General features: G+C 31.4%; 1 protein-coding gene across 1 annotated transcript; it reads right to left on the minus strand.

The window, feature by feature from the left end:
* Window positions 1-237: 237 nt before the first annotated feature.
* Window positions 238-960, minus strand: LOC141686152 (uncharacterized). Its single transcript, XM_074491206.1, has one exon. The coding sequence runs from the start codon at window positions 958-960 to the stop codon at window positions 238-240; it is 723 nt and encodes a 240-aa protein (XP_074347307.1).
* Window positions 961-19,652: the final 18,692 nt, after the last annotated feature.

Raw genomic sequence — 19,652 nt, forward strand, 5'->3', positions numbered from 1 at the left:
CTTGAAACAATGTTCTCGAGTATGTCCTTCCTTATTACAATAAGTGCATTTCAAAGTTGGTTTATTGCCTTGGTAAGGTTTCTGACCAGAATTACCAGTTTGTGCTACTTTAGAATTCATTTCAGTAGCGTTACCAAGAAAAGAGACTGAAATATGATTGCCTTGTTTTTGTTTTTCATCTTGTTTGATAAGAGAAAAAGCTTGTGAAATAGTTGGCAACGACGACATCATTAAAATCTAACCTCTAGCTGTAGAATAGCTATCATTAAGACCCATGAGAAATTGAAGCAATTTCTTTCTCTGTTCCCTATCTTCCTGAAGTTTAGAAGATCCACATTTACAACCACATTTACAAGCCACAATGGACTCCAAAGATGTGTATTCATCCCAAAGGTTTTTTAACCTGTGATAGTAAATCTCAACTGATTTCTCTCCTTGTTCCAAGGCATGTAAATCCTTTAACACTTGATACACCCTGTGACCATTAACACTGGAGAACTGGTCATGTAGTTCATTCCAAAGATCCTGAGCTGAAGTAACAAAATCCATTCCATTGCTTATTTCATCAGAGACAGTATTCATTATCCAACTTATAACCATATCATTAACTCTATCCCAATGTGTTTTCAAAGGTGAGTCATCATTAGGCCGAGGATAAGAACCATTAACAATACCAATTTTATTCTTGGCTGACAAAGCAATAGTAATAGAACGATTCCATGGACCAAAATTACCAGTTCCGGTTAATTTCTTGGCAATGAGTACTAAACCAGGATGATCAATGTTTTGAAGATAGAGAGGATGCAGATTTGACTCAATTGAAACTTCTTCATCATTGACTATGTTTCTTTGAGTCGAACTACTGCTATCACTCCTATTTTCACCATTTTGAGTAGAAGTATTCATCACAACATTAGCATATGATGTACGAGTTGTTTTCCCCAAATTTTGACCTAACATTACTACGATAACACTAATCTTATCGTAAAACCTTTAATCAAACAGGTCATAAGCAACAAATGATACTCCAAATCGCAATTCCAACAAAACACAAGTAATTGACATTTCACAAGAACTTGTAACAGATTCTGAAGTAACGAATCATAAAAACTTGATTTTAGCGCGGAAATCGAAGATAAAACTTGAAATTGAATCGCTGAAAGTGATGCAATTAAGCCTCGGAGAAGATATATACGCTCGAAACTACACTTTCAGTAAGCTCTGATACCATAAAGAGTTGCAGGAACCTAATATGTTCATGTAATCTCCATTGAAACTTTAGTAGATCTTATAAAGAAGCAAATATAAAAGAGAAAGATATAAGAGAAAGGAGAGAGATTTTTATTAGTTTGTTAAAACTAAATGACAAGTTGTCTTCATGTATTTATACAGGACTAAAACTTAACAGCTAAGCTAACTAACTAACTTTGACTAATCAGGTTGACTATTCTATTTGACTTGTAAGCAGCTAACAATTTGTTTTGTATACAGTTTTTGTTTTTCCATGTTGCATTAGCTGCAGCATTACATGCTTGTATGTCTTCACATATATATATATGCCAATCTTTCGTAGGGAACCAAATTAAATAGAGAATCGTGGAGACTCGGCCATACAATTAAAATAAGTCCAACGATCAACATAATTAAAGATTAAAATTAAAAAAAAACATTACACAAAATAGCTGTTGTTGTATGGACATGTTAGATACACATAATCGAAGCACTCCCTCTCTTCGATTTCAACCAAAAAAACATGGTCTCTTCTTCGAATTGTGATTCTCTCTTGACATTCAATCTTCATAAGGTTTTTTCTTCATCTTTCTTTTTTTACTAGTGATTGTTATTTTTGTTCGATAATCAATCTTATCTATTTATTTTCGATATGAGCTTCATATGTGCTGCTAATTTGTTTGTATTCATATAAATTTTGTCTATTTTTTTTATATGAGCTTCATTTGCGTTAGCTTGATTGAATGGGGTCAATTTGACATCACTTCGATATCTGAATTTTATTGATTTTTTTATTCTACCATAGCATCAGCTTAATAATTTGTCGATTTTAGCTAATTATTCTAATGTAGCATTAATTTAAAATTAATAATTAGTCGATTTTGATTCACTCTATTGCATATTTTTTTTATTCTACTAGATTATATTGTAGCATCAACTTAAAATAAATAATTATTTGATTTTGGTTAATTCTATTGCATAATTCTTTGATTCTACTATAGTATTAACATAAAATTAATAACTAGTTAAATTCAGTTAATTATATTACATAAATTTTTATTCTACAGTAGAATCTAACATAAACTCAATAGTCATTTAGATTAATTGTAGTGTGTGATGTGAGATATTATAGTCCAGGTTTTGTTGAATTAATTCTCAAGGTGTGGCTCTTTCTCTTTTTTTGGCCAATTTGATTTGTGCACCATGCAGGAAGTTGCCATTTGATATGTGCACACTAACTTAAAAAATGGGTGAAAAACCAAAATACCCACCATTTGAGGAAATTTGTCCAAAATACCCACCGACGATAAAACCGTCAAAATACCCACTAAATACGTATTACCATATTACCATGATGTATATTCTATTTTTTAAAAAAAATACAAAGAATATGCATGTGAGACATACGTATTCACTCATAGAATATACATGTCTCACATGCGTATTTTTTGTATTTTAAAAAAAAATAGAATACGCATCTGTAACATGCATATTCAGTGGATATTTTGGGCAATTTTCCCGTCGGTGAATATTTTGAACATTTAAAGCGGAAAAGTGATATATTTTGGACATTATTTCCTTGAAAAATCACCTTAGTGTAGAATTGGGGGTATGGTTTTTCTATCTTCTCTGTTGCTATATACACTTCCCCCATCTTAATAGCAATCATTGAATATTTAATATTATGTATCTTCCCTCGCTATATACACATCTCCCCTCTTTTTTTTTTCTTATTTCCTAATTTTTTTTCATACAGGTAGCACGACAAGATGTACTACTACCGAAACTTGCGAATGATCAACCATTGGTTGCCCAAAAAATTACTAAACCTTAACCTCGTATGCCATCATACTTCCATTCCACATATGTATTGGATGACACAAGAGAAGCAGTGCTAAAGTCACGAGTTATAAGAACTGTACTTTCTTCTTTTAAATTAACTAGCCTTGTGACTCGTGAGATACACGGGTCTTTATTAATATTTTTATATTATTTAAAATTATAATATTTTTTTTTGAATTGTTACCTTATTAGTACATTTATAAATAATAATATAAATACTTGTTGTTGACGGGATTCGAATCTGAATATTTTGTATTGTATAAATAATAACATAAATATTTGTTGTTGGTGGGTTTCGAACCTGGGATTTTTAGTAGTGTATAAATGATAATATAAATATTTGCTGTAGGCGGAGTTCGAACCTGAGAGTTTGAGTAATGTATCTTCTTTTAGTATTTGAATATAACGGCCATGATCACTTGATTAAAAATATCCGACGGTCTTAAAAGGGGATAACCAAACCAATTAAAAAAAGGCATACCAAATTATACCTCATTTATACCTCATTCCGGTTATTATAGTATAACTAGCTTAAAACCCGTGCGATGCACTGATTCCGTTAATATTATATTTTTCTATGATTTTATTGAAACTCTAATATAAATAAATAAATACGTTAATTAATAATAATATAATTATAATTTGATTGTGTATAATTTTAAGTTAAATCAAATAGTATAGTATAAAATATTATATGGGTGATGAGATTTGAACCATTAACCTTATTTATAAATAATAATTAAATGTTTGATGTTGGCAGGGTTCGAATCTGTGAACTTGGTTAGTGTATTTATTTATAAATATTAATATAAATGTTTGTTGTTTGTAGGATTCGAACCTAGAAATTTACTTATAATTTTATAAATAATAATAAAAATGTTTGTTGTTAGCGGGATTCGTACCTGTAAGCTTGACTGGTGTATTTTTTTTAGTATTCGGATCTAACGGTTATGAAAATTTGGTTAAGAGATCCGACGGTCGTGATCGAAAGGGATAACCAAAAATAGGGTTAACCCAACTACAAATTATACCCATGTTCGGTTATTATAGTTTAGTATAGATAACTAGCTTATAGCCCGTGCGATGCACGAGACTTGGTTAATATTTATATATTTTTAATTCTATTTCATATAATTTTATTAATATTCTATATAAATAATTAAATACTAAATAATCATTATATAATTATAATTTCAAGTTAGGTTCAAATAGTACAAATAGTATATGATTGATGAGATCTTATTCATAAATAATAATGTACATGTTTGTGTTAGTGAGTGAGATTCGAATCTGAAAACTTATATATATCTTTATAAATTATATAAATGTTTGTTGTTAACAGGATTCGAACCTGAAAACTTATATGTATCTTTATAAATAATAATATAAATATTTGTTGTTGACGAGATTCGAACCTGAGAACTTGTGGAGTGTATTTTTTTAGTATTTGGATCTAACGGCTCTGATTATTTGATGAAGAAGATTCAACGGTCGTGATGGAAAGGGATAACCAAAATGAGGGGTTAACCAAACTACAAATTATACCTCATTCCGGCTATTATAGTATAGTATAGATAACTAGCATAATAACCTGTGCGAGGCTTGAGTTATTTTCTAGAGTTTTTTTTATGTACGCAATTATAATGTTTTTAGTTATTTTTTTATTTGTAAATGTTGTATAATGTCTAACGTATTTATCAATGTGTATCATTTTCATACAAGACATTACTAAATTACACAACGTTTCCAATATAGCTCATTAAGCAATATATATATATATATATATTCTTGTTTGTGTTGTAAAATTGTATTTAATGAATGAATATAAACAGGGTAGTCAATGTACGTTTAAAATGAAACAATTAAACTTAATATGTAGAATGTCGTTGTTATGTTTATAAAGAAAAAGTTAAAAATTAACATATATGTTGAATACAGAGTTGACCAATTTTTTTGAATTTTATTTAAATAAACTATATGTACTTGTCTATATTATTACTGAGTATCTACTAACTTATAATTAACTTACTCAATTTAAAAAGATAAAAAAACGAATAACTGAATTCAGAATTACTTGCAATCATAATTTAAAATAATATAAAATTTACACTAGTATTAATATAAAAGTTGATTTTAATGAAAAATGTTAGTTTTTGAAATTCAACATATGCATGTTTGGAAAAATGTTAGTTTGTTACACTACTGTTAACAAAATAAGATTAAGTTATATTTGTCTATATTAGCATGTAAATTATCGTATGTTATATTTCTTAGGAAATTATGATGATTTCAATTATTTATATGCTAAATATCTGATTTATATACATGTATAATCATTATTAACATCTAGTGAGACAATTGATTACTTACATAATATGTATTTATAATTATTCAAAAATTAAAATTATGTAATAAATAAATTACAATTATTTATATATGGTATTCACAATATCACTGACAAACAATCCTTATCTATTTTTTAATATCAATCATGATTGTAAATAAAAATAATTATATATTGTAAGACTTATTATTGATGTTCATGATTTTTTTCATGAATTTGAAGGAAAAATTGTAATTATATTGTTATTTAAACTATTTTTAAGTTTATTTCATTATAACTCTAGTATTTCTTCATATAATAATTTGATAATATTATATATTATTCTCCTAAAATTAAATATTTTCCAATTCAATAAAGTTTTATAAATATTAGTTGAACTAGTTAATTCCGTCAAATTATAGAACAATATATATTTTAAATAATATAAAATGTATTGAATCAAATGTTACAATATAGTATAGATATAAATTTTATTTTGAATAATTCAAAATATTAAAATAATTCAAAATATATATACAATATTATCTTGATCAATGAATATTGTTTATCTAAAAGAATTCTTTTTAAAATGCTAGTTTTTTAAAGTGAAAATTGAAAAATAAATCGATTTAATATATCATCGTAGCTTTAACAAATCTCGTGAGATCTCATATCAAATTTTAAATATTTTTAAAATCGGGACAAGTCCCAAAACACTAATGCGCTACCAGTGAAGTTAGTAATTTTAATACAAATAATCAATTGATTTGATCCTATAAATAACTCAAACACATTAATTTATATTAATATAAGATATCAAAAAAATTCACATTATTAGTAAGATATTCTCGCCGAACTTGTAATTTAAATTTACTAAATGTAGAATGTGACAATATTTCTCGGAGGCTCATGTAGTCAAATTTCGAGTATTTTTTGAACAATGAGCCAAATTCTGATTTCAAATTCAAAATAAAATAAAATTCATTGAATCATTATAATTCGAACTTATCTAAATATTTAATACCAATCTAGATTATTTATATATAGGCGATTCTATTTTCAATATATTTTTTAAAAATTATATATGTACATTTTAATTTCTTTTTATAATAAAAAATATGTTAAAAATATATTAGATATATTTTCAAAGTAAAAAATAATAATAAATAAGATAATAATCCATTTATGTACTATGCCTAACTTTATATATGGAATTCAGTTCTTTAAAATTAATTGTATAAATATTCAAGTAACTATTTTTTTTGCAGAATTCATGTAGCTATCTTTAAAGTTAAATAAAAATTCCTTTAGCATGTGTATTATAAAAAACACATGTGATTATATGATGTAGTTGTGTGAGGTTGCATAGAAGAATGAAACAACTCGAGTTCGATTCACACAAAACACATTTTTTATATAAATATTTAAAACATGGGTAGTTTAATATTTTCAATGAGACCTTTTAATCACAAAATATTATCCCTTTGTTCTTCAATTATAGTTTAGTCTTTTTAATGAGACATTTTAATCTCAAAATATTATCGCCTTATTCTTCTATTATATATATAAGAGATATAGATTTTATTTATGAGAGTGTTTTAGATATTATTATAATTACGATAACTAGACCGACCACCAATGAATCAAAATATTATCCCCTTGTTCTTCTATTATATATTGTAGAGATATAGATAGTATTTATGAGAGTGTTTTAGATATTACTATATTTACGATGACTAGACCGACTACCAACGAAATTTTTATTTTTTCGCCTTTCTTTAATATAATAGCATAGTATAAATAGATGGATGTTAATATAGATAGATAGACACATCGATACATAGATGTGTGTGTATATATATATATATCACATTATAGATCAGCGAGTTTATCCGATTTCTAAAACGCCATGGGGAAAAGAAGTGGCATACGTATATAAGAAAAATATATGATCGTGTCGTGCGAATCTCGTATCTACGCATAATTTTGTAATTTATTTGTTCAAAAAATTTTATTGCTTTATTTTAATCCAGTAATGTTAATTAAGTAATTTTAATATTATCTAATAAATATATTTAAGTAATTTCAGAAAGTACTGACTGACCGACTACCATATTTTTAATGTTTCATATATTATAATATAGTAGAGTTTTCGAATGTCAACATTATGTAGACTTAGCATTTTGATTATGTGAATGTACTCTCACTGTTAGCTTAAAGCAAGTCCAACAGTGTTTTAGTAGATTCCTTATAAATATTATAAAATATTAACTCTTAGTGATTTAAGACATAATTTTAAATTTCAACTCCAACAATGTTCCTTATCTTCAATCCTTATTATTATAATAATAATAAATTTGAATGCGATATGAAAGTAAGAGAGAGAAAAGAACTAAAAAAAGAGAGAGAAATCAATTTTTTATTGATAAAAATGATATAAGGATGACTTGTGCTTTTTTAAAGATAATGTATGAGAGAAGTATCTTAGTGATATAAGGAACCACTAAGACAATGTTGGAGTGCAATTTAATTTTATGTCATCTTCCTGTCATCTTCCTTATATTTGGACTTATGTCATCTTCCTTATAATAAATTTGAATGCGATATGAAAAAAAGAGAGAGGAAAGAACTAAAAAAAAGAGAGAGAAATCAATTTTTTATTGATAAAAATGATATAAGGGATGACTTGTGCTTCTTTAAAGATAAGATATGAGAGAAGTATCTTAGTGATATAAACAACCACTCAGACGCAACCACAGACACTGTTGGAGTGCAATTTTATGTCATATTCCTTATATTTAGACTTAAGAGCATGTTTAAAGAAGCTGTTGCACTTGTTTTTATAAAGCACTTGCTCTGCATATCTCCTTTAAATGCATTGACAAACAAGGTAAAAGGCCTGAGTAATTGATCTGGAAATTCATCTTCTGAGGTAAGTCATAACATATTATTATTTTTCTAATGCTCCATGCAAATTTTTATATATTAAATTTCAGCTTCAGATTATATATTGTGTACTTGTAATGGTTCATAATTTTGTTTTGAGAATATTGAAGGCAATTGGCGAATTTTTTCATTGTACCATATGTATAAATTAAAATTATGTTCAATGATTGTCAAATTCTAATATTATATCGTTTGTGCTTTTGTGGGACTTGTCTGACATTGTGATAAAATAGAACGACAAGAAAAATAGTTGGCAACCAAAATCAAAATGTATTAGGAACACATTAAAGTCACACATACAACTGTGATTACTGATTACTAAGTTGTCTCTCCACTCTACTTCGTAATTTAAACCATAATACATAGAATTACAAATGAAGCAGTATATCTGAGCCGGTTTTTTGGTGGAATGAATGTAGTCGAGTTGTAATAATTTTAAATTCTATCTGTTTTTAATTTAGGCTTCATATCTTTTATGCAAACTTTACTGCAATGGATGATGCAACAATCTGGTCATGTCCATGTCCTCCTGATGACATTATTAAAAGAGTAATTTACAGAGTTTTGAACATACTTTATACCAATTTTTAAAATAATGGTCAAATTTTCAAAACAGTGACCCACTTTTCTTTCCGCCTTTCAAAAAAATGGCTGTCGTTAACTCCCGTTAAGTTTTTTCCATTAACTAATATATTTAAAGTGTAAATTGCATACTGGTGGCCATACTTCATATTATTTTTAAAATGGTGGCTAAATTTTTAAATTTTTAAAATTTTCATTGTAGGAAGAGTTTTAAAGAGTTTTTATAGATTGATCCTAATACTGGGTGTCGATTAACAAATCATTATCACTTTGGTTATAATTTTTTCAAATGGTGGATACTCTTCTCTATATTATTGCTAAATTTTTTATTCATATTTTTGTGTGAGGAGGTTGAAAAAATATAGAAGTCGGGCACTTGATTAAATTAGAAGAAGTGAAAAAACTGATAATTATTTAAGTTGTTTTTGTACCTATTTGTTTAGCGATATCACATATTTTTTTGACGATAAAGATGGGAGCCCGTGTAGTAATTTGACGAAACCATTCTTTTAAAATGTGGAAAAAGATTTTAATAATTTATAAAAGTTTAACCACTATTTTGAAAATAAGTGCTAAGAACAACCACCATTTTATAATTTACGCTTTAAATATATTATTTAACGGCGAAGATTTAACGGAAGTTGACGACATCCATTTTTTTGAAAGGCGGAACAAAAAGTTGGCCATTATTTTGAAAATTTAAAAATTTGGCAACTATTTTAAAAATCGATGTAAAATGCATCTGCTGATCAGGGAAAAGAGCCTTGTCCACGTAATTTTTAAATAAACCATTTGTAGATATTTTCGTGTTTTGACTTCAGTGTAAAATCAAATTTTTATTTAGTTCGTCCTTTAGTACAGATTTTCGTGTTTTGCCACTGGTATAAAATCAGATTTTTATTTAAGTCATTTCTCTTTATTAAAGTGTAGCATAATTTGATTCTACCGTAGAATTGGATTTATACTCAGTCATTTCTCTTAATTACACAATATTATAATTTGGGGTTCTACGATAGAACCTAAACTTTGATTCTACTATGAATAAATTAATTTAGTTCATTATACTACATAAATTTTTGTTTTTATAATAGATCGCAAATATTTTGATTCTATGTTTTAAGTATGCAAATAGAGCCAATAATTCCACTTTCATAAACCTATCATACTAAATTTTTTGGATGATGAACCTAAAAAAAATTGTAAGTAATCACCCGTTCACTCCTATTGTTTGGATAATACACGTGGATATCCTTATTGATTTTGTATCATTCTTATTTATAATGTCAACAACATTAGTGCTGGGACTTGAATTGACTTATTAATTAAAGACTGTTACATATTGAATTCTCAATGATCAGAAGAAGCTCAGGATCTGGTTGTTCGGGTGTCATCAGGATCTGATTTATCGTCAGGATTTGGAATGTCATCAGCATTTGGATGTCATCGGTATTTGAAGACAGTCAGCATTAGAGGATTTGTTCTGTTCCTTATAATATGGAGCAAATATTCTTTACGTCTGAGTTATAGGACTTTATCTATTCAGTTTAAGATATAGTTTCAGTTAGTTTTTGATAATGCATATCTTAGATTGATTTGTTGTAGCTGTGTAGTATATAAACACAGTTTATGTCATCACTTAGTGTATCGATCTCGAGTATCATTCGACCTAGTAGCTCTCAAGAACATCAGTATTTCTTGAGAGGATTTTGTAATAATTTTTATCAGAAATATAAAAGGCTGTTATATTTTATTATTTGTTCGAAACATTTATACAATTGTATCCAACCACCCTTTAACAATTGTATCTTCACTGGGCAACAATTGGTATCAGAGCTCACTGATAATTTTACAATCAGAAACGATCTAAACATGTCTCTGAACAAATATGAAAGCATTATAATTCTCATTCTGAAAAAGGCTGAATATCCAACATGGAAGGTGAAGATGCTCATGCACCTGGAAGCTACAAATCCAGATTATCTCGATGTAATCAATGATGGACCCTTCATGCCAACAAAACTGGTGCCTGCAACTCCCACTGTTGCTGAACATTATCAGCTGAAGGAGAAGACTGAGTGGACACCAGAAGAGAAAGTAGCTGTGCTGAAAGATGCAAAGGTAAGAAATATTTTGCATAACAATCTTGATTCTGTGATGTCAAACAGGGTTATAGCCTACAAGACTGCCAAAGAGATCCGGGATGCTCTTGAAACTCAATGTCAAGGAACCATGGCCATCAAGAAGAACAGAATGGCTGTTCTGATTCAAGAATATGAACACTTTGAGGCCAAGCCTGATGAAAGTTTCACTAACATCTATGACAGATTTCTAACCCTGCTCAACAATCTGTCTTCGGTGGGAAAGGTGTATGATCGAGAGGATTCAAACACAAAGTTTTTGAGAGCTTCGAGTGAAGAATGGGAGACTCGGACTTCAATCATACGATATCAGTATGATCTGGAAGTAATTACTCTGGATGAAGTCTATGGCATGCTGAGAACCCATGATTTGGAAGTTCAGTAAAGGAGAGAGAGAGGAAAAGCAACAAAGGAAAATCTGTTACTTTAAAAGTAAATGATAAAGCTTCAAAAGAAAAGTCTACTGGAGCTGCAAGAAAGAAGAACAATTTGCCAGAATCAGATACTGATGATTCATCATCAAATCCTGATGATGATACTGATTCTGAAACTGATGAGAACATGACAAATTCTGATGTCATGCAAATGGCCGCATTACTGGTTAAGGGCTTCAGGAGAATTCAATTCAGGAAGTCTAAGAATAACAGAAGCTTCAGGAAGAAGTTCACTGGAGGTGAAAGGAAGTCAACTGGGAGAAAAGATGGAAAAGACTCTGAAGATGGGAAGGTAGACAGGACAAAGATCAAGTGCTACAACTATGATGAACCTGGTCACTTTGCCTCAGAGTGCAAGAAAATAAAGCATGATAAAGGGAAGAACAAAGCCCTGATCACTTCAAGCAAGAATTGGATGGACTCCTCTGGTTCTGAAGATGAAAACACATGCTATGCACTGATGACCAGTCTTGATGATCCTGCTACTTCTGAGCCTAAGGTACAAACTCTTTTCTTCTCTTTTGATACTGAAAATATATCTGAATTGAAATCTATTCTTAAATCTTTGTATGGTAGTTTTAAGAATAAGACTCTAGAAAATGATAGACTTATAACTGAAATTGAAATCTTGAAATCTAGGAATGCACAGTTAGAGTATGACTTAATAAATCAGATAGATTTGAAGAAAGAATGTGAGAGAGCTAAACATTCAGTTAAGATTCTTGAGGCTAGATACAATATGTTAGAAAAGGATCTAGAAAATGAGAGAAAAACCCTTAAAGCCTGGACTGTTTCAAGCAAAAAGTTTCATGAGATAATCTCAAAAAAAAATGGAAAGAATGCTTAGGCTATAAAGATGGAGTTAAGGATGTTAAATTTATCTTTTCAGAAGCTGATGAACCCAAATCCTATTTTGAAAAGGGTTCAACCTCAGTATCATAAGAAAAACTGGTAAGTGATAAAACTCAAAGAAAGAAAAGCAAGGAAACCATTAAGTCTGTTAAGAAAGAAAAGAACATAGGACTTTTATCAGCAAGACAATTGAAAAAGAAAATATCCGAGGTTACTGAAAAACCTCAAGTAAAAAGTCCTAAAAGAAACAGGAATGGTAAGCAAGGTATTTCTAAGGATTTAAATTACAAGGTTGTTCCCAATGCTTCTAGAAAAACTTGTTTTAACTGTGGAAATACTAATCATCTTGCTATTGATTGCAGGAGGAATAAGAAAGTGAAAACTGCTATTCCCGAGTCTGATGTTAGGGGTAGATCGGTATTTTAAAACCATAAAATCCTTGTTTTCATTGTGGTAGTAGCTGACATTCAATTTATACTTATAGTTCTTATGACAAGTTGTATCACAATTACTATGAACCTTTGCCTAAGTTTAATAAAGTTGTTTGTGTGCTTAATTCTGTTGGTTTTACTAAATCTGCTTCTGACTAGACAAATCCTGACAAAGGAAAAATTGTTAAAAGTACTCCTGACACACAAAGGCTTAAGTTATCCAAAAAGAGAGCCCAACAAGTGTGGGTCCTTAAAAATCCTTCTAATTAATTATTTTTTGATTGCAGGGTAACAAGAAAAATACACTTGTCTTGGATAGTGGATGTTCAGGACACATGACTGGAAATAAATCCCTGCTGTCAGAATTTGAGAAGAAGGCTGGCCCAGATGTATCTCATGGAGATGAAAATGTAGGACATACTCTGGGATATGGCAACTTGATAATTGGAAAGGTAGAAATAGAGAATGTAGCTCTGGTTGATGGACTAAAGCATAATCTTTTGAGCATCAGTCAAATCACAGACAGAGGTTATCATGTTGTATTCTATGACTCACACTGTGAAGTTGTTCATAACAAGTCAAAGAAAATTGTCTTGATAGGATACATATATGGTAACATTTATGAAGCAATGCTACATGAAAGTCTTGAAAAGGAAGCTACTTGCCTTATCTCTAAGGCATCAGTAGATGAGAGTTGGAACTGGCATAAGAAGCTCTCACATCTCAATTTCAATTCAATCAATGAACTTGCCAAGAAGGAGCTTGTAAGAGGATTTCCAAACATGCTATACTCATATGATGGTCTTTGTGATGCTTTCCAAAAGTCCAAACAAAGAAGAGTATCTTTCAAAAGCAAGACTGAATTCTCCATTTCTGAGCCATATCACATGCTACATCTGGACCTCTTTGGACCAGTGAACATAATGTCCATCAACAAGAAAAGGTACACACTTGTAATTGTTGATGATTTCACTAGATATACATGGTTTTATTTTCTACACAGAAATGATGAAACTCCATAAATTCTTCTGGACCACATAAGGCAAATTAAAAATGGATCCACTCATAAAGTGAAAATTCTAAGAAGTGATAATGGCACTGAATTCAAGAACTAAAAAATGGAGAAATTCTGCAAGTACAAAGGCATAGAACAACAATTCTCAGCTCCTGGTACACCTCAGCAAAATGGTGTTGTTGAGAGGAAGAACAGAACCTTGATTGAAGCTGGCAGAACTCTGCTAGAAGAAGTAAAACTACCCACTTACTTTTGGGCTGAAGCAGTAAACACATAATGTTATACTCAGAATATCACTCTGATAAACATACATGGTGTTGCTCCTTATCAAATGCTAAAAGAAAAGAATCCCAGTCTCAAACATCTTCATGTATTTGGATGTAAGTGCTTTGTTTTGAGAACTCATACTGATCAGCTTGGAAAGTTTGAATCAAAGGTTGATGAAGGAATCTTTGTTGGATACTCACCATCAAAAGCATACAAAGTGTTCAATATGATAACATACACTATAGTAGTCTCCATAAATGTATCTTTCGATGATAAGAAGATTCCTGATTTTGAAGAAGACACTCATGAAAGCTTAATCTTCACAAATGAAAATGCATTGTTGGAATCTGGATCAAACTCTAATGAACTGTCGAATCCCGATGATCCAAATCCTGACACTCCTTCAGATTCTAAAGATAATCACTGTACTAATGAACCTGCACATGTTGAGGGGGAGCAACAGCAAGGGTCAGCTGATGGTACTAACACTGAAGAATCATCTCAAGATTCTTCTCAATCTAATCTCTCAGAATCCAATATTGATTCAACATCAGATAAACATGAGTCAAGTCCCAATATCTCATCAGGAGATAACATAACAGATTCAGGGGGAGCCTCAAATGCATTTGAATAGGCATACAATTCAGGGGGAGCATCTAACTCCAGAAAGACACTTCCAAGTGCCAGAAAATGGACTAAGGATTATACTCTTGATCTGATCATTGGAAATCCTGATGATGGTGTAAAGACAAGAAGTGCAACTCAAAATGAATGTTTATACCATAATATAATTTCAAAAGAACCAAAGAAAGTAGAAGATGCACTTAAGGATACAGATTGGGTCATGGCTATGCAAGAAGAACTGAATGAGTTCAAAAGAAATGCAGTATGGAAGCTGGTGCCTAGACCTAAGAACAGGTCAATTGTGGGCACAAAGTGGGTCTTTAGAAATAAAACTGATTCTGATGGAACCATCATTAGAAACAAGGCAAGATTGGGGGCAAAAGGATATTCCCAATATGAAGGTATTGACTATGATGAGACATTTGCTCCTGTTGCTAGGTTGGAAGCAATCAGAATCTTCTTGGCATATGCTGCTCACAAGAAGTTCAAGGTCTTCCAGATGGATGTCAAGAGTGCATTTTTCAATGGAGAACTTGAAGAAGAAGTCTATGTTGAACAACCACCATGATTTGTGGATCCTAAACATCCTGACTAAGTTTACAGACTTGATAAAACACTCTATGGACTAAAGTAAGCACCTAGAGCATGGTATGAAACCCTTGCTCAGTTTCTACTTGAAAGTGGATTCAAAAGAGGTACAATAGATAAAACCCTATTTTATCTGAATAAAGGTAAAGATTTGCTTTTAGTCCAATTTATGTGGATGATATCATTTTTGGATCAACTAATCAAACACTATGTGATAAGTTTCGAAGTTGATGCAATCAAGATATCAAATGAGTATGATGGGAGAGATGAGCTACTTCCTAGGCTTGCTGATTAAATAGACTGATAATGGCATTTATATCAATCAGTCCAAGTACACAAGAAATCTACTGAAGAGGTTTAATATGCAAGAAAGTGCAACTGCAAGTACTCCTATAACATCTGCTACAAAACTTGATCCAATTGAAGGTACAACAGTTGATGTCACATCTTACAGAGATATGATTGGTTCTCTGTTATACTTAACTGCTAGCAGGCCAGATATTATGGTTTCCACTTGTTTGTGTGCAAGATTTCAGGCAAATCCAAGGAAGTCACATCTTATTGCAGTAAAGAGAATTTTCAGATACTTTAAGGGTACTGTTTCACTTGGACTTTGGTATGCAAGGGAAGCTGATTTTGCATTATGTGGATATTCAGATGCTGATTTTGCTGGATGCAAAATAGACATGAAGAGTACATCAGGGAGCTGTCAGTTCTTGGGAGATAGATTAGTCTCATGGTTCAGCAAGAAGTAGAATCTATTTCTACTTCAACTGTTGAGGCTGAATATATTGCAGCTGGAAGTTGCTGTGCTCAGTTATTATGGATGAAAAATCAGCTCATGGACTATGGATTATCATTCTCAAAAATTCCTATTTATTGTGATAATCAAAGTGCTATTGCTATGACAGGAAATCCGGTGCAACACTCTCTTACAAAGCACATCAATATCAGATATCACTTCATAAGAGAGCATGTCATGGAAGGAACCATAAAACTTCATTTTGTTCCTACTGATCAGCAGCTGGCTGATATCTTCACAAAGCCATTACCTGAAGCAACATTTACAAAGCTTGTGAATGAACTTGGTATGGGTAATTGGGACAAGTAAATTTATTTCAATTTTTATTTGATCAAATCATGATGTATACTGATTAAATCCTGATATGTCTTAAATACTGTGTTTTTCGATATTAAGCCAGAAATATTTGATGTATTTTATTTTTATATGCATGATAAATTAAGTAAATTTATTTGCTAATTGTGCATGTATGAATAAATCTCTCACTGTCATCATTACACATCAGTCTAGGGAGACGCGCCTTCAAAAGACATCTTTTGGTTAATTCATTAAGTTAACTCTTCACTTAATAATTGGTCCATCTTTTAGTCTCTTGATATTCCTTCACTATCTCTCTCAGTTATTTAAATAACCTCCCATCCTTAAGTCATTTTACCTCCTCTCATAATCAAACACATCTCTTCACTTGTGCTTTTCACATACAATGGTGAATTCAAGCTGGTTTTACTGCTACGATATAAGTAGTGTAACAATTTTTAGAAATGGAATCCAAACTCAATATCCCATCGAGAACATTCCAAACGACATCTGGATTCAACTTCCAGATATCATCAAAAATGATCTTCTGTTTTTCCAAAGAGAATTTCATCTCCACAATCTTAAACAACAGGAGAAAATCATTTGTCTTGCTATTCTCTTTGTTGAAAGTAGGAAGAAGAATTAAACATCCTTCATCCGTTTCTCTTCACTATCAGCTTTGCCAGGCTTCTTAGACCAAGGCTGTTGATGTTCACCATCTTAGGCTAGGACTATCTTGTAATCTTTTGTATATAATCTACAAATTTCATGAAATGTACTCTTTTGATATATTAATGAAATTTATTTTGATTTCAAGATTTAGTCTATGCTTATCTCGTATTATATGCATGTGCATGCTCTTGTTGAAGCCTGTTAATCTTTACATCATCTACTTAAATCATATTTCTTGATTATTGTTTTGATTAAAATTGTGGTTGATAATAATTTGTGATGCTTTGACAAACAAATTTTGAATTTGAATCGACATATCCTGAGTTAGTCAAATCCTGACAGAAGAAAGGTTTCAAATCCCGATGATAGGTCAGCATGTTCTAATTCAGATTATTAGTGTTAATCAATCTCTGAGTAAGTTTTATTATTGCAATTAAGTGTCTCATTTAATTAATGATTAATGGTGGATTATCTAATAAACAAATTTCTACGGTTGTGTCTTGATATAACTGTATGTATTTTGTCTTTACTTCCGCAATTTACTCCACCGTCAAACTCAATTACTCAGTAATTGTTCCCTATTTGAAGTCAAATTCACTAAGTCACCTTCTTCATACGAGTGTGTTATACCTATTTCTGAATAGTGAAGCTATAAAATCAGAAGAAATTCTATGACACAATTCATCATACACATATAGTTTCACTATGCACATCTCACGCGTACTCTCTGTTACAAGCTATTCACATCATGACAACTTCTGAAGCTTCACCACTCTTCAGTCAAACCACAATCATTCATGGAAATGCATTTGGCACTAACAATTACTTAGCTCTGCTTACACATCAGCAGCTACCATCATCTTTTCATGATATTCAGGATTTTTTCCTTCTATGTTGAATTGGGTATGCTCTCACAAATCCTGTTAAGGTGTCATACAGGGTTGTCATGCAGGTCTGGAACACAGCCGTGGTAAATTCAACACATACTGGCTTTTCTTTTGAATATAAGGACCAAAGATATGAAGTTGATGCTGACATTCTGCTTCAAGCCTTGAGATTGCCTGCACTTGATGGTGCTCCTGATAATCATACCACTGAGCAGCTGTTTGATATGCTCAGGACTTTAGGCTATTAAGGAGAAATCACAACAATTGGAAAAATGGCCAGGACCAAACTGAAAAGAGAGTGGAACTTTTTCTTTGACTGCATCAGTAGATGTTTTTTGAATAAGAAAACAAACTTTGATGCTCTTCCATCCACTTCTCTGAGAATTGGGCACTCTCTTCTTTACTCTGGTAATTTTGATTATGGTAATACTATATTACAGTTCATAATTGCTAGGAGAGAAGATGCTTCAGGAGTAATAGGGTATACTAGATTTTTACAACTGATTTTCAATTATCTATGCCATAATGCTATTTTTGATGATGATGAATTACTCCATGTTTTTCAAATTTCTGAAAAAGCAATCACTGACATATTAAAAGGGATGAAAATAATAAATTTTCAGGACCACCCTTTCTTCCTAGAGAGGTCAGGAAATTTCTGTTAAGAAATAGACCTACTCCTACACAAGTGTGTGCAAATCCTGATGCTGTGAATCAAGAAACCACCCATCTTGTTTCTAACCCAAGCATTTCTTCTTCCAAATAGCAAACACATCAAGCTCATAAATTAGCCTCCTCTGTTGTCTCTCAAAAGACATCAGTTGTAACAAAGAAAAGGCTGTTTAAGAAATCTGTCACATCTGGACATAAAGCTAAACAAGCCTCAGTGAGTGAGAGTGAGAAGAAAGAAGACTGCTTTCTAATCAGGAAAAGAAGAATGATCATCCAAAAAAATTCTGACTCAGATGATCAGATGCCAATAGGATCCTTATCAACAATCAAGAAGTCCATTGATCAACATCCTGATGACTTGATTGGCACTACTGGAACTAAGGAGCCAACTACTGATGCTAATGCTCTTCCTGACAAGCTTCCAGTACTTGAAGCAACTGCTGAACACAAGAAAACTGCAAAGAGCCAGTTAAAAAGAAGAAGTGAAGAAGTAGTGGATATATCAGAAGGAAGAAGAAGACTCAGCCTCTTGACAAGGATGTTAGTACACAAGAACCTAGGTCTCAAAAAGATTTAGCAACTGCAACACATCCAGTCACACAAGAACAATCTTCTCAAAGGGAAGATGCAGACACTGAGGCTGCGCAGATCATTGTTAATATTGCTCACAGTGATCTTCTTGCTGACTCTATTCAACTACTCCAGGAAAAGCAAACTCATCAAGAGATACTGTCACAGGTGGATGCAATCATCGATGATCTTATTTTTGAGAAGAGCACACAAGAACCTTCACCAAGCATTGCTGAAGCAGCTCACATGTCTCAGACTCCACAAGAACCATCAGTTCAAAGTACTGATGCTGGTCTTTCACCTTCTCCGGACAGATAAAATCCTAATATTGCAACAGCTCCTATTGAGAATCATCCTTCAACTACACTAGCTACAATTGATGATCTATTACTGGTTGCTAGTTTGAAAAAACATCCTGATGTGCTATTTGTTCCTCCACTTTCATCACTTCCACTTGAGGACTCACCTTCAGGTATTGCT

This window comes from Apium graveolens, chromosome 9 (assembly GCF_009905375.1).
Source record: "Apium graveolens cultivar Ventura chromosome 9, ASM990537v1, whole genome shotgun sequence".
In the NCBI taxonomy this organism is placed as follows: domain Eukaryota; kingdom Viridiplantae; phylum Streptophyta; class Magnoliopsida; order Apiales; family Apiaceae; genus Apium; species Apium graveolens.

Bases quoted from the DNA above. Each gene is read 5' to 3' on its own strand.
- LOC141686152 (XM_074491206.1), bottom strand. From the start codon at position 960: ATGTTAGGTCAAAATTTGGGGAAAACAACTCGTACATCATATGCTAAT.